The sequence below is a fragment of the Aquarana catesbeiana genome, linkage group LG12, assembly GCF_042186555.1.
Source record: "Aquarana catesbeiana isolate 2022-GZ linkage group LG12, ASM4218655v1, whole genome shotgun sequence".
Classification (NCBI taxonomy): Eukaryota; Metazoa; Chordata; class Amphibia; order Anura; family Ranidae; genus Aquarana; species Aquarana catesbeiana.
Window position 1 is genome coordinate 18746671 of NC_133335.1, and position 14684 is coordinate 18761354.

At 45.1% G+C, this 14684-nt stretch overlaps 1 protein-coding gene across 2 annotated transcripts in view; it reads right to left on the bottom strand.

Annotated features, from left to right (window-relative positions):
- Nucleotides 1–8106: 8106 nt before the first annotated feature.
- The window catches only part of ASXL1 (ASXL transcriptional regulator 1), a 29271-nt gene continuing 22693 nt past the window's right edge, over nt 8107–14684 (bottom strand). For both annotated transcript variants that reach the window (XM_073607288.1, XM_073607287.1), the window contains 2 exons: nt 13983–14502; nt 8107–13113 (listed from right to left, as the gene is read on the bottom strand). In XM_073607288.1, coding sequence (XP_073463389.1) covers nt 11368–13113; nt 13983–14502 — 2266 coding nt within the window. In that variant the 3' untranslated portion in view covers nt 8107–11367. The remainder of the gene's footprint in view (nt 13114–13982; nt 14503–14684) is intronic.

The window sequence follows — 14684 nt, forward strand, 5'->3', positions numbered from 1 at the left end:
CCAAGTTAAAAATTCTTATCCAAAATCTCTTGACCTTCGGCCATGTCCACCAGGTGTGGAGCATTGTGCCCTCTTGGCCAAACCTCCTGAAACAGAGAGGCGATGCATCTGGGTAGATTTTGGCCATCCGTGTCGGAACTAGATACCATCGTGACAATACCTTATAGTTCGCCTCTACCAGGGAAGTGTTCAGAATTCCCTTGTGCACCATGGTTGACCACTTGGACCAAACGTCCTCATCAATCGTCTCCCCCAGGTCCGCCTCCCAAGCTAATTGGTAGGAAAGTTTAGAGCCCTGGTCTGTTAGTAGAACATATAACTCTGAAATACTACCTCGCGTTCCAGGCCCTCTTAAGCATTTATTTTCATAGGACGTTCTAGTGGTGATGTCCCCCTGGTCTCTACATAGTGAACGTAAATAATAAGTGATTTGGGAGAGTCAAAAGGACTCGGCCGGGGGCATATCTAGAGTGTCTCGAAAATAGGAGGGTTTTCTGATGCCCTTATGATCTATAAAATGTGCTATCTTGTACAAGCCTTTATTGATCCACCAAACAAACTGTTGTGGATGTTGTCCTGGGGGAAAGTGCGGGTTCCCAAAAATGGGGGAAACTGGATTGTGTGGTGACCTAAGAGAGTATATTTTGCACATCCTATCCCAAAGGCTCAGTGAGTGAGATAGAGAGGGGCTCAGAATGGCTCAGCGTTCCTTAGAAGGCAGCCACATTAGAAGGTCCATAGGGAGAGGAGAGCTCGCTTGTGCCTCTAGGTTAACCCAATCAGGGCGATAGGATGTAGAATAAATTTGTAGGTTATTTTTTAACTAGTTCAAGAACCTTTTCCACCCTCTGATAAGGCCACATCAATGCAGGCAAAATAATCAGTAAGGCTCCATTCCATCTAAGCATTGCGTTTTTGAGCATTTGTGTATGTGTTTTAAAGTGTTTTTAAGCTTGGGCATTTTTTTTTACTAGCCCATAGAGAGAAATATCATCAGTTTTGTCTTTTTTGTTTTTTGCTGTTTTTCCTCCATTTTTATATATTTATTAATTTATTTTTTTAAGGATTAGGGTTTAAGATTAGTGTATATTAGGGTTTGGGGTTTTTGTTTATGTATGCATTTAAGCAGAAAAACCTCAAAAACACATGCAAAACCACACCAATCAAACAGTTCCATGCATTTCTATGGAACAAATAACACTTCAAAAAACTCAGCAATCTGTTCGAGCTACAAAAAAAAAAAAAAAAACTCCAGAACTTTTTGGAGCTTCGAGCCACTTGTAATGGAGATGTAAACCAACCCCATAGAGAATAATAGATGGGGGTGTGAATGGGACCTAAACCTTGTTCAAGCCTACAAAAAAAAATAATCTGCCCGACAAGGAGGTGATTTTTGTACTTCCCATCAAATCTATTTCTTGGGAGTCTATTGAGGGACACAGGAAATCAGTGTCAGGTATTCTGCCACCGCCAGGAGGATTAACAGAAAAATCTTAAGCCAGCCCTCAACTCTGCCAGTCATGCCTCCTTTTTCTTTTTCGGTAAAGCAATAAGAAAGAGCATGAACAAAAACATAAGGGGCAAGTCCTGACTCCAAGAAATTGATTTTACAGAACCTATAATATCTTTGGTTACACCAAGGCCTGCCAAAGAATGTTGCATAGTCTGCATACACCTGAAGAGACATGGGTCAAGGAAGCTTTAGTTCCACACCTGGTCCAATAAAACAATAACAGTCATGAAGTAAGAGGCAGGAATTTTAGCCAAAACCTAAGGGCATTTACCCAATTAAAAGCAGCATTAGCTGAAGAACATTCCCAGGAAGCTGCACCAATCCACCACTGAAAGGGTCCTACCTTTAAAGTCCTCTGAATCTACTCTGTTCCCAGTAGAAAAACACTGGAGTGTTCCGTCTGTAAACAATTCAAGGAGGGGGCTCAAGCAAATATCTCTGCGGTGTACAAGCCACTCCCCTCTCTGCAGCCAGTCTGTCCATCACCAAGGCAATGTCCTTTAGCTTGACTGTTCAGGCAAGGCTAAATCTCTCACCGCTACCAAGAGCAGGTATGAGACAACTATGCTCAATCACAAGGGGTACTCCCACCTATTTCCAGCAGTGAAAGCACCTAGGTTATGCCCAACAGAGTAGAAAACATAGCCAAGGCAGGGTCCGTTGTCACAGAGGGGACAATTTAATCCAAGGGATTGGGCAACTGGCCTAATGCTTGAGGTACTCTAGAGGCTGAAATTGCTTAGGAATAAGGAAAAAAAGCTAAAGGGTTTATGGTAAAAAGTACCTGCTCACCAGAGACAGGACCACCAGCCTGCTCAGAACCCAGAAAGTGGGGTTGTAGGAAGCTGGGAGACAACATGAAAGGGGGAAGCAAGCCTGTGGGGGTTCCCTACTACCTTATACTCCCTCAATGGAGAACAGATGAACTCCCAGACTACTGCCAAAAGCTAGTTGCAGAAGGTGTGGATCTTTTAAAAGGGAAGGCTTAAGCATGCCAGCCTAAACCACTGGTGACAATCAACAGCCAACATTGAAACCTGGTGATCCTGAACCAGCCAACTCTATATGGGAGGTGGCCTGAGCATTCCATATCAGGAGAGGGCATTAGAATTTTCATAAAAGTCCTTGCTTCCAGGAGCAACAAGTGAGCCTGGGCAACAGAAATCCAAGGTTCTTGAGCAAATTGTCCAGGTCTACCATGTGCGTCAGCAAATCCCTCTGGTAAGGAGGAATCTCAAGGGATACCATGTACTAGGACAGCTTATTCACATCCCAATGAAGGTTGGAGGAAGGGAGTGGAGGCATAGATAGGGCAGAGATCTAGAAACTGAGCTAACAAAAACAGGAGCAATGAGACCCAGGATAAAATGTAACCAGATGGCAAGGGGAATTAGCAGGGCCAGCACTTGTGAAGGACCAACTGAAGCAATGTATTAGGCTATGGGCAAAAAACGAGGGGTCGTTGCACTTTAGTGAAGGTAAGGGAAGCTGCTCACTAGAAAGCACGATCAAGACTCCACCTGTAGAAATGGGGGCACACCTTCCCGGAAAGGGATTAGTTGACCCTTGAGTTTGTGGGCTAATTGGGTGCCAAGCCTGAAGGGCCTAAGGGCACCTACTTCAAAAGCAGATGTAGGAGAAGGGTGGAATTGAACTAACCTCTCCTTAGACCTCCTATGTTGGGGCAAGAGCGCAGACTAGTTTACCATAACATTACCGATGCCAAGTGCAGAGCCAAAACAGGTCCCTCGAAGTCTGAACACATCAGATGCATTTTGGATATGTCATTGGCCTCCCAACAGTGCAACCACAGTACCCCACACATCTGTGTGGACATTAGACCCATGCGGGATCTGAGTTTTGACACCTATAGCAGGCCACCACAACTGAGGAATAAGGCTGGAGACATTTTAAAAAATGGGAGTCCACCCTGACATGACTCTACTCAGACATCTAAGGTTACCGCCAGCAGTGGGAAAAGTCCCTCTCCAAAAGGAATATTTCCAACCCAAGCTTAGGAGGTACCCAGGACCAGTACCCAGGTGTTTGCAGGCTACATCGGGGAATGTCTGAAATAGCATGGGCAAGGGGAAAGATCCTGCAGCAGTATGAACTCTAAGGCTCCATTCACACTTGTACAACTCCGAAATTGTCGCAATTTTGGATAGGTGCCACTTGGATGTCACTTGTCCCTTTGCAAAGTCAGACCCACTGTTGCATGTGAATCATTTTGGTTGCTTTCACACTGGAGGCGCTTTACAGGCGCTATAGCGCTAAAAATAGCATACCGCCTGTAAAGAGCCTCTCCGCTCACTCCAGTGTGAAAGCTCGAGTGCTTTCACACTGGAGCGGCGCGCTGGCAGGACGCCAAAAAAAGTCCTGCAAGCCGCATCTTTGCAGTGGTGTATACACTGCTCCTAAAGCGCCCCTGCCCATTGAAATCAATGTGCAACGCCACCGGTGCAGCAGCGATTTGTGGGCAGTTTTAACCCTTTTTCAGCCGCTGGCGGGGGGGTTAAAAGTGCCCCACTAGCGGCCGAAAACCTCCACAAAAACAAAAGTAAAGTGGCGCTTTACCGCCGACCCCCCACCCCAATGTCCCAGTGTGAAAGTATCCTTAGGTACGACTCATGTAACTTCTGAGTGTTAACATTATTCTATGGCCCTCACGTTGCATGAAAGTTGGACCAAAGTAGTGCATGAACTCCTTTGAAGTTGCTACAACTTTAAAGTATAACTAAAAGGCAAAACTTTTTCTTTAGTTTTGGATGGAGTGGAGAGGGATTAGAACACCCGACAGTTTTTATTGCTGTCTGTGTCCCCCCCGTTAGGGAGATACACCCTCTGAATTTGTCCTGTTTACCATTATCATTGTAAGGGAAAGTAAAATAAAGTCCTAAATTTTGAGTCGCCCCCAGAGAAGTTATAAAGTGACAAATCTTCCGATGGGGACACTAGTTCTGGTGACCTGGGGAGCCCCAAGGAAATCCCTTAATTTGCAGGGATTTCCTCTCATTTCCCGTTTTGGCTATGGGACAGGAAGTGAAGGGAAATCTCCGCAATGGGACACTGATGACAAAAAAAAAAAAAGGAGGGGGTTAGAACCCTCCCTTACTGTATCCAAAATGAAAGAAAAAAGTTTTGCCTATACTTTAAGTCACACATATATGAATGGCTATTATTGGGAAACATGGGGTACAACTTATCATGCAACCCAAGACTAAAGACAGCAGGCTGATTCTCCAATTCCAGGGTAGTATGTACTCTATCATTAAGGCTAGGTTCACACCTAGGCGTGTTGTGATTGATGTGTTTTGCAAGCGTGTTTTGTGGTGCGTTGTGTTTTATTTTAATATGCAACACAGCCTAGATGCGTTTGTAATTCTTTTTGCATTTTTTTTGGGCTAATGAGAAAGTATGACAGTTCTGTTAATGGAATGCGACTTTGATGTGATTTCACACTCACTGGTACTCAAGTCACACGCCATGAATAGAACTGTCACTTTCCTATTAGCCAAAAAAAAAAAAAAATGCAACACTTTTGGTTCAGGTCCATTGAAATCTATTACAATGCAAATGCAATCTGAGGCAGGAGCTGGACTGTAGTGCGTTTCTGCAAAATGCACATGCGTGAACAAAGTGTAACACCTGATACGACCCCTTGCAACTCTGAGGTGATGGAAGGAGACTGTGGTGCCTTAAGAACAGAAATGGGCAATTGGGGTCATGGTCACTGAGACCAATGGTCCAGCCTGATCTAAAGTATCTGGGTGAGTCTCTGCAAAGGACAGTGCTGGAGCACGTAAAGAACCTTCGTGGTCAATGTGTGCAAGGCATGAAAGTGGTTGTAAACCCTCACATATCCCCAGTGAAGTGACTGGCCTCAGGTGATACACAGATTAAACAAATCCTCCTACATAAGTTGTACCTGCAGCCATCAGTCCTCTACATCAGTTCAAATTCTAGAATTTATACAGCTTTTTCAGAGGTTTCAGAAAGCAGAGGATTAATTGGTACCTTGTGTACTTGGAGCATTTTACAGTGCCTTGAAAAAGTATTCATACCCCTTGAAATTTTCCACATGTTGTCCTGTTACAACCAAAAACGTAAATGTATTTTATTGGGATTTTATGTGATAGACCAAGACAAAGTGGCACATAATTGTGAAGTGAAAGGAAAATGATTTTCAATTTTTTTTTTTTTTAATTATGTGAAAAGTGGCGTGCGCTTGTATTCAGCCACCTTTACTCTGATGCCCCTAACTAAAATCTAGCGGAACCAATTGCCTTCATAAGTCACCTAATTAGTAAATAGAGTCCACCTATGCGTAATTTAATCTCAGTATAAATACAGCTGTTCTGTGAAGCCCTCAGAGGTCTGTTAGAGAACCTTAGTGAACAAACAGCATCATGAAGGCCAAGAAACACACCAAACAGGTCAGGGATAAAGTTGTGGAGAAGTATAAAGCAGGGTTAGGTTGTAAAAAAAATATCCCAAGCTTTGAACATCTCACGGAGCTCTGTTCAATCCATCATCCGAAAAAGGAAAGAGTATGGCACAACTGCAAACCTACCAAGACATGGCTGTCCTCCTAAACTCACAGACCGGGCAAGGAGAGCATTCATCAGAGAAGCAGCCAAGAGGTCCATGGTAACTCTGGAGGAGCTGCAGAGATCCACAGCTCAGGTGGGAGAATCTGTCCACAGGACAACTATTAGTCGTGTTCTCCACAAATCTGCCCTTTATGGAAGAGTGACAAGAAGAAAGACATTGGTGAAAGAAAGCCATAAGAAGTCCTGTTTGCAGTTTGTGAGAAGCCATGTGGGGGACACAGCAAACATGTGGAAGAAGATGCTCTGGTCAGATGAGAGCAAAATGTTACCTTTTTGGCCCAAAAAGCAAACACCGCACATCACCCTGAACACACCATCCCCACCGTGAAACATGGTGGTGGCAGCATCATGTTGTGGGGATGCTTTTCTTCAGCAGAGAAGCTGGTTAGAGTTGATGGGAAGATGGATGGAGCCAAATAGAGGGCAATCTTAGAAGAAAACCTGTTAGAGTCTGCAAAAGACTTGAGACTGGGGAGGAGGTTCACCTTCCAGCAGGACTACGACCCGAAACATACAGCCAGAGCTACAATGGAATGGTTTAGATCAAAGCATATTCATGTATTAGAATGGCCCAGTCACAGTCCAGACCTAAATCCAATTGAGAATCTGTGGCAAGACTTGAAAATTGCTGTTCACAGACTTTCTCCATCCAATCTGACAGAGCTTGAGCTATTTTGCAAAGAAGAATGGACAAAAATGTCACTTTCTAGATGTGCAAAGCTGGTAGAGACATCTCCAAAAAGACTGTAATTGCAGTGAAAGGCGGTTCTACAAAGTATTGACTCAGGGGGGCGCCATACAAATGTACACCACACTTTTCACATATTTGTAAAAAAAATGTTGAAAACCATTTAACATTTTCCTTCCACTTCACAATTATGTGCCACTTTGTGTTGGTCTATCACATAAAATCCCAATAAAATACATTTACGTTTTTGGTTGTAACATGACAAAATATGGAAAATTTCAAGGGGTATGAATACTTTTTCAAGGCACTGTAACAATGGAGAAATGTCAATGTATTGCAAAAGGTAAGCAAGCTAGGGAAACAGGAAGAAAACAAAATAGCTCAATAAATAGTGTAAGGTGTCCCAATCTGTGTACATAAGGCCAGACAGACAAACACAAGAGGCCAGTAATGGAAACTCACACGGCAATGCCATCTATACAGAATATACATTTATATTGTGGGCCAAAATTGTTTACAACATAAATACAGGAATAAAACACTGGAATGCAGAAGCTGAACAGTTTACTTTATATACAACTTGTTGAAATCTCAGACATATTCTTGTCCATGCAAAAACAAGTATGGACATCCCCTCCCCCCCTCCCTCCCTCCCCACCCCCAGCTCTCCCCAAGCCCCACCCCCCGACCCTGAACACTGACCGTGACCCCCTGCCGTCACACATGGGCTTCAGCTTGTATAAGAGCAGTGTGAACAGCAAGCTTTGCTGAAGCTTTCAAAGTACCATTCAGCTCCAGTTTGTAAATGTTAAAACACAGATCCTAATGGGAGTGCTGGTTGCCACTGTAAGCAAGCTGCTAGCAGGCTTCAGCACTTGCTAGCAGCTTGCCTAAAGTGGCAACCAGCACCCCCATTAGGGTCTGTGTTCAACATGAAGCTTTTAAAGCGCCATTCAAATCCAGTTTATTAATGTTGAACACAAATCCCAATAAGAGTGCTGACTTCCACTTTAAGCAAGCTGCTAGCAAGTGCTGAAACCTGCTAGCAGCTCGTTTAAAGTGGCAATCAGCACTCCCATTAGGATCTGCGTTCAACATTTACAAAAACTGCAGCTGAGTGGAACGTTAAGAGCTTTGTCAAAGCTTACTGTTCACACCGCTCCAATACAAGCTGAAGCCCACGTGTAACAGGCCTTACGGCTGGGGGGAAGCACCCCGCACAGCTTCCAGCTGCCTCCTGAGCTGTGCTGGGGAGGTTGAAGGGGCAGTAACGTTTCAAGAGTGACTGAGTGGAGGAAAAAAAAAAAAAGAAATCCAAAAAAACAAACACTTTATTAATACTGTGCATACCCCACAGAGACGTGGCACCGGGAGTGCTGCGTGCACCACAGAGGCAAAAGTGTGAACATAAAAACCTGGAACAACATTTTTTTTAAACTTTACACAACAGTTTTCTGCAAACGACTGCATTTATATTTATAGAAGCACCTTTTTATTACGAGTATTGCCCGACTCTAAAATGAGGGTCGGGCCTCATCCTTCAGCCGTCCCACCAGTCTTTCTTCCAAACGCCATAATCCTTAGTAACACAACAGCACCGTCTTCTCTCCTCTGCTGGATCATGTGCCCAGGGAGGGCACCAAAGAGACTCCCAAATTGTGAGTCAAACCAATAGGTTTCTATACCAGGAGAAGCTTTGAAAGAACAGTTTTAGTTTTAATGCAGCATTAAACAACGTCATAGCCACTTCCTTCTGACTGATGAACATTTTAAGGGTAGATTTAGACGCGCGTGTAATCTCCCTTGCCAATGAAGCCTGACCCTTGTTTGGATTGAGCTCCAGAGGCTACAACAGGCGGCGAGGAAGCGATGCAACCACAACCGCGTTTTGCGGGGCGTATGCCACGCTTCCCCACTGACTTGAATATGTAGCGTTTGGCGGGTTTACTGCCCGCTGTTCACTACAAGTCAGGTCAATTTTGCATGTAAACCCCCCCGGTCTGCTGCCTACAGCTTAAGGGGGTGGGGGAGGGGAGGGTGGTTGGTAAAAAACGAATCTTATGATGATTTTTGCCACCCTTCAACCGCTAAGTCATTTAAATCTCACACCCAATTGGTCATTTTAGCTCCACTTTTCCTCTGCACAAGAAAGCGCCAAAAAAATAAATTACATACATGGTTGCCAACATTTTCATCTTCATTCTACACCTGGGACCTGATGGCCCTGTATCCAGAAACCCTTAGCTATTCCTTAACAACAAACTTTCTCCTCCTCCATGGAGCCAACTGGGGAGACTGGAGTGTGAGCCATGTGGCAAAATACAAGAAAAAAACGCCCAAAACCGAAAAGGTCAACTAAAACTGATTTTACCTTTGGCTGGAAACCCTTTCCTATTGCTTGACAACAAACTTTCTCCTCCTCTGTGCAGCCAAATGGTGAGACGCCACCATTGGCCACTATGAGTAACGAGACCCATCCCTAGAAAATTCTGTTTAAACCAATGGCTAGACATGGGGCAGGCCTGCTACAGCTCAACTCTCGACCCCAGTAAGACCCTTGTGACATTGCTGGAGTGTGAGCCCTGTGGTAAAATGCAAAAACGCCCAACACTTTTCCTATTGCTTAAACAGCCTCCTCCTTTGTGGAGCCAACTGGGGAGACACCATTTGGCCAAGTACGAGTAACAAGGTCTGTTATAGTCCAACTCTCCACCCCAGTAAGACCCTTGTGACATTGCTGATGTGTGAGCCATGCAGCTAAATAAAAAAAAAATTCCCAAAACCGAAAGGTCTGCGCCATCTGAGACAAACTGGTTTTACCTTTGAATGAAAACCCTTTCCTATTGCTTAAACAACAGTCTCCTTCTTTGTAGAGCCAACTGGGGAGACGCCATTTTGCCACTACAAGTAACAAGGTCGACCCCAGTAAGACTTGTGACATTGCTGACGTGAGCGCTATACGCCTAGATACAAAAAACAGTAAACCCTTTCTTATTGCTTAAACAACAGTCTCCTTTGTGAAGCCAACTGGGGAGACACCATTTGACCACTACTTGTAACATGACCCATCCCTACAAAATTCTGCTAAAACGATGGCGAGACATGGAAAGGCCTGCCTGCTATAGCCCAATTGCCGACCCCAGTAACATTGCAGGAGTTTGAGCCATGTGGCAAAATACAAAAATGCCCAAAACCGAAAGGTCTGTGTCATCTGAGACAGACTGGTTTTAGCCTTGAATGGAAACCCTTTCCTATTGCTTAAACAACAGCCTCCTTCTTTGTAGAGCCAACTGGGGAGACGCCATTTTGCCACTACGAGTAACAAGGTCGACCCCAGTAAGATTTGTGCCATTGCTGACGTGAGCGCTATACGGCTAGATACAAAAAAACTCCCAAAACCGAAAGGTCTGTGTCAACTGACACAAACTGGTTTTACCTTTAGATGGAAATCCTTCTCTGTGGAGCCAACTGGGGAGACGCCATTTTGCCACTACAAAGAACAAGACCCATCCCTACAAAATTCTGCTAAAACAATGGCTAAACATGGGCAGGCCTGCTACAGTCCAACTCTCAACCTCCGTAAAACCCTTGATACATTGTTGACTTGTGAGCCATGTGGCAAAATACAAAACCACCCAACCCCTTTCCTTTTGCTTAAACAACAGTCTCCTTTGTGGAGCCAACTGGGGAGATGTCATTTGACCACTATGAGTAACAAGACCCATCCCTACAAAATTCTGCTAAAACAATGGCTAGACATGGACAGGCCTGCTATAGCCTGACTCCCTACTTCAGTAAGACCTTGTGACAGTGCTGGAGTGTGAGCCATGCGGCAAAATATGAATACGCCCAAAACTGAAAAGTCTTTGTCATCTGAGATTAACTGGTTTTACCTTTGGATCTTCAAAAATATACTAGAAAAGAAAAAATACAAAAAAGATAAAAGTGGTTTTAGGGGCAAAAAACTTCTGAAAACTTGAAAAGGACTTTTGAACACCTGTGAGGCTCATGAATGCAACCAAATTAAAGCCTGTGTGTTTTATTCAAACAGCCAATTCACTTGTTTCTAAAATTTAGACCATTTTAAACAAGATGTCCTCAAAAAATGACTAAAAGCTCAAGACATCTGCCGAAAAAACGTAGTATAAAGACATTATTCATAGCAACCATTCTTTATGCTAACTGCTGTAGACCAGAACCAGACTGGTTGCCATATGTTGTTGGTCTTGGCGCTACCTTGCAAAAAAAAGGGTATCCATCCTAAAATTCAGTTTGCAACTATCAATGAACCACCTTTCCCATTGGCGCTCTGTGTCTGACAATGACCAATAAGAAAAGGCAAAAAAAAAAAACTTTTATAAAACCAGTAACTAGCTCTTTTGCCTTACTGCCCCTTCAACAGGATCTGTATCACAATAAGAGCTGAATAATAATCATCATCAGCAGTTTAGTCTAACAAAATGAAGCATTATACAATATTAAATCACCTCCGGGGCTCCGAGGTTATGAAAATACAGACAATGTACTATTGAAAGTCCCGGGCGATCTTTTTACTATCTTATGACAAGGCACGAATCACAAAGCTTGGAGGGGCCTATGCAGTCGATGTGATAGAACGCTCCGCACCCTTCGCAAACTGTCATGGCTTTGAAGCTGCACCGAAACGACACGTGCTCCCCGCTATCATGCTTGGCGAAGACTTCCACGGACAAGGAGGCCTCGCCGGTCACCGCGTATTCTCCAGGAAAGGAGGAGAGGCGCACCCCGGCCGAGTAGCGGTAAGACGCCACATCCTGCGCTCGCGTCGTCAGCCTCCCGAATAGCGTGTGTTTTAATTTGCCTGGCGGGGACAGCGACAACAAATCTACCGGCAGCTCGACGCGGACATCGACCTCCTTGGGAAACGGGACAAACGGCAAGTCCAAAAGCAGAGGATCCTTGCTGACGGACTCTGGATCGTTAGCTAGCAAATGCTGCTCTTTTCCACCACAAAATACCTCACCATGGAAGAGTTCCAAGAAGGTAGGTGGATCAATACTATGAGGAATAGGCTTCCCTGTGCTCCCTTTATATACAACCCTTTCACCCAGAGTTGGGACACTGGGGTGTGAACAAGATCTCGGGGACTCTTCGCCAGTGTTTGCCAAAAAAAATCCATCTTTGGAGATGAAAGTTGGACACGCCGACACTTGCTCCATGGGGAATTCACTTTCTACAGCGGTGGGAGCTACCAGGGGTAAAGAATCCTTGAGACAGTCATTCAGACCTTTGGGAGATAAATCATCTCCAACATTGAACACAACGTTCACGTCCGTATGCAGAGAAGATAAATCTGTGGTTTGGATGGGTGCACCTTCACATGTGTCATAGGACGGGGAGTGAGAAGACCCCGTCAACTTGTATGTTTGATTTTGTTTAACGCTGTCCAACAAGTCAGACTCGTTTGGCTCCCGTACATCCAAAACGTGAGATACGTTGACCAACTTACAAGGGACAGTCTCCAGAACAGGTTCATTATCATCCTGATGATTTCCACAGTCCCAATGTTGGTTATCGGTTGAGGTGCTGGCTGGCTGAGGTTCGTAAAATTGAGGGTCAACAACGGACTCTTGGAGGTCTGGTTGTGAGCAATCCATGACGCTGTTAGTATCCTTTTCAGTTGAACTCGGGTTAACAGACTTAATTCTGTTCTGAAAAGTATTGGACACGTCACCGAGAACACAAGACACGGATTCGGTCTGTAGATAGTTCCCTTGCCCCGCGGAATCCACAAGAACGGAAGCCGGCCGGCCGACTCTTACATTTTCTTCCCCTTTGCCATCCATAGTATCATCATTTGTAGCTTTATCGCAACTCTTATCCTTACAGTAATCCAAAGATGAGACACCAGAGACATCACCATCGACCACTTCATTGACATGCCACTCTTTGGTCATGGCGCCAGAGAGACCATGCTCTTTGGCCTCCGGGGAACTGTTAGTCCAAGTGATTTTGACTCGAGGAACTTGAGGTTTGTCTGCTGAATCTCTCACTGTAGCGGACGGCAGTAATTGTGTTCTGCAGCAATCTGCTGCCTTCTTGCGATGTCTGTGCTTAGCCCTGGTGCTGTGGCCTCCTCCCGGGCCGCCGCCGCCACCAATGGAGGTCTGGAGGTCATGGCCACTGGTCTGACTGTCAGCAGGTGAGCAGGAAGTAGGTTGGCACCCAGGGGGATCAGGGTTTGGGATGATCCGGGGACAGATCTGGTAAGCTGGCAGACCTTTAACCACCCAGGGAGGTTTGATGCGAGAAAGCTGGATCTGCAAAAGGTAAAAAAAAAAAAAAGATAAATTAAATCAAAGGTCCAGCAAAAACATCCACAGTTATGAGCAGCTGAACTGCACATTATTTAATAGCAAAGATGATCATGTGTATTTTGTGCATTCTCCACATAGCTTGTAGTTCTTTAATTTAAAAATCTAATGATGAGCAAGCCTTGAATCTTGCAAATATTGGACACTGAGACACTATTTGGGAAGGGTCTTTCCCTTTATTTTCACCTTGTGATCTGGCTGGTAACATACTTCCTGTGACCCATGGTATCTTGGTGTGCCGCTCAGACTCAGTTGTTGTGGGGTATGTATGTGGGTTCTTCCACTTTCGCTGCTAAGAGTGATGGAGCCCCTCCTGGTTCCTGTTGTAGCTCGAGAAAAAAAAAGGTGATCCCTGGTGCCGCACATCCGTATGGTCCTATGGCATTGATGGTGATCAGAGTGGCAACCTCAGCCTGGACTCCAATCAGGCCACGTTTCTAAGACGTTTCGCTCCGGGCTGAGGTTGCCACTCTGATAACCACCTTAGGACCACACGGATGTGAAGCACCAGGTATCACTTCTTTTCTCTCCCTTGAACATACTTCCTGTCTTGGGGCGGCTCCTCTATGGAGGAGAAGCAATGGGGTCAACCCTTGACAGCAGCATTGTCGTGAGAGCATAGCGTTAGATGGACTGGTAAATTTAGATGAACTTTATGTAACTGACTGACAAATTAAAGGCCATTTCTGTCATTATTACCACTTAAATGGCAGGTTTCCTTTAAACTAGTTGCCCGCACTGGAATTGGACCTTGCTGTGTCCCCACTATCTTTGGTCCAAGCACGTAACAGAAAAAAAAAAAGTTTTACCCATACCCGGATTGGTGGGACTTTTGGTTCTTCTTTGGTGGGCTGCGGCTTTTCTGGGTGAACACTTGTAATTGTGTTACGAAAGGACTGACGCTGTTCCATCCGCGGCTTCTTTTCGAGGGAGGGGCTGGAGCTATCTGGATCGGCAATCTTCCTTTTCTGCTCGCTGTTCTCGGGATGAAGCTCTGGGACCCTGTCGGAAGTGGATGGAAGGTTTACAACTTCCGCAGGGGCCAATCTGTCCTCTGAAGCTGGGCCGACATTCTCAGCTTTCTTGGGAGGGGGAGGAGGAGGAGGAGGTGGTGGTGGAGGAGAAGAAATTCTTGCTTTAGAAGCCACTGGAAGGGTCTTCTGGAGTCTCTCTCGGTTTCTGTACATGCTCCGCCGCAGTCTGCCCCGAATATCTGGAAGGGATTCTTCAACATGAATAGGCTCTGGGGTGGTCCTCTGCAGAGCTTCACTTGTGGAGTCGGGAGGGTTGCATTTCTCTTCTGGGTCAGAACCTGGGTCCTCAGACAGTCCAAGTCTACAATTACAAAATACAGGCAAAAGTGTTACATTTCACATAAAATAATTGAGAAAACGGTGTGCACTTACCATATGGGATAATAGCCTATCCATGACACCACCGAGAATGAGACCAGTGACATCACCGAGAATACAGCCTATCCATTCAGCAGAGAATACAGCCTACCCATTCACTAGAGA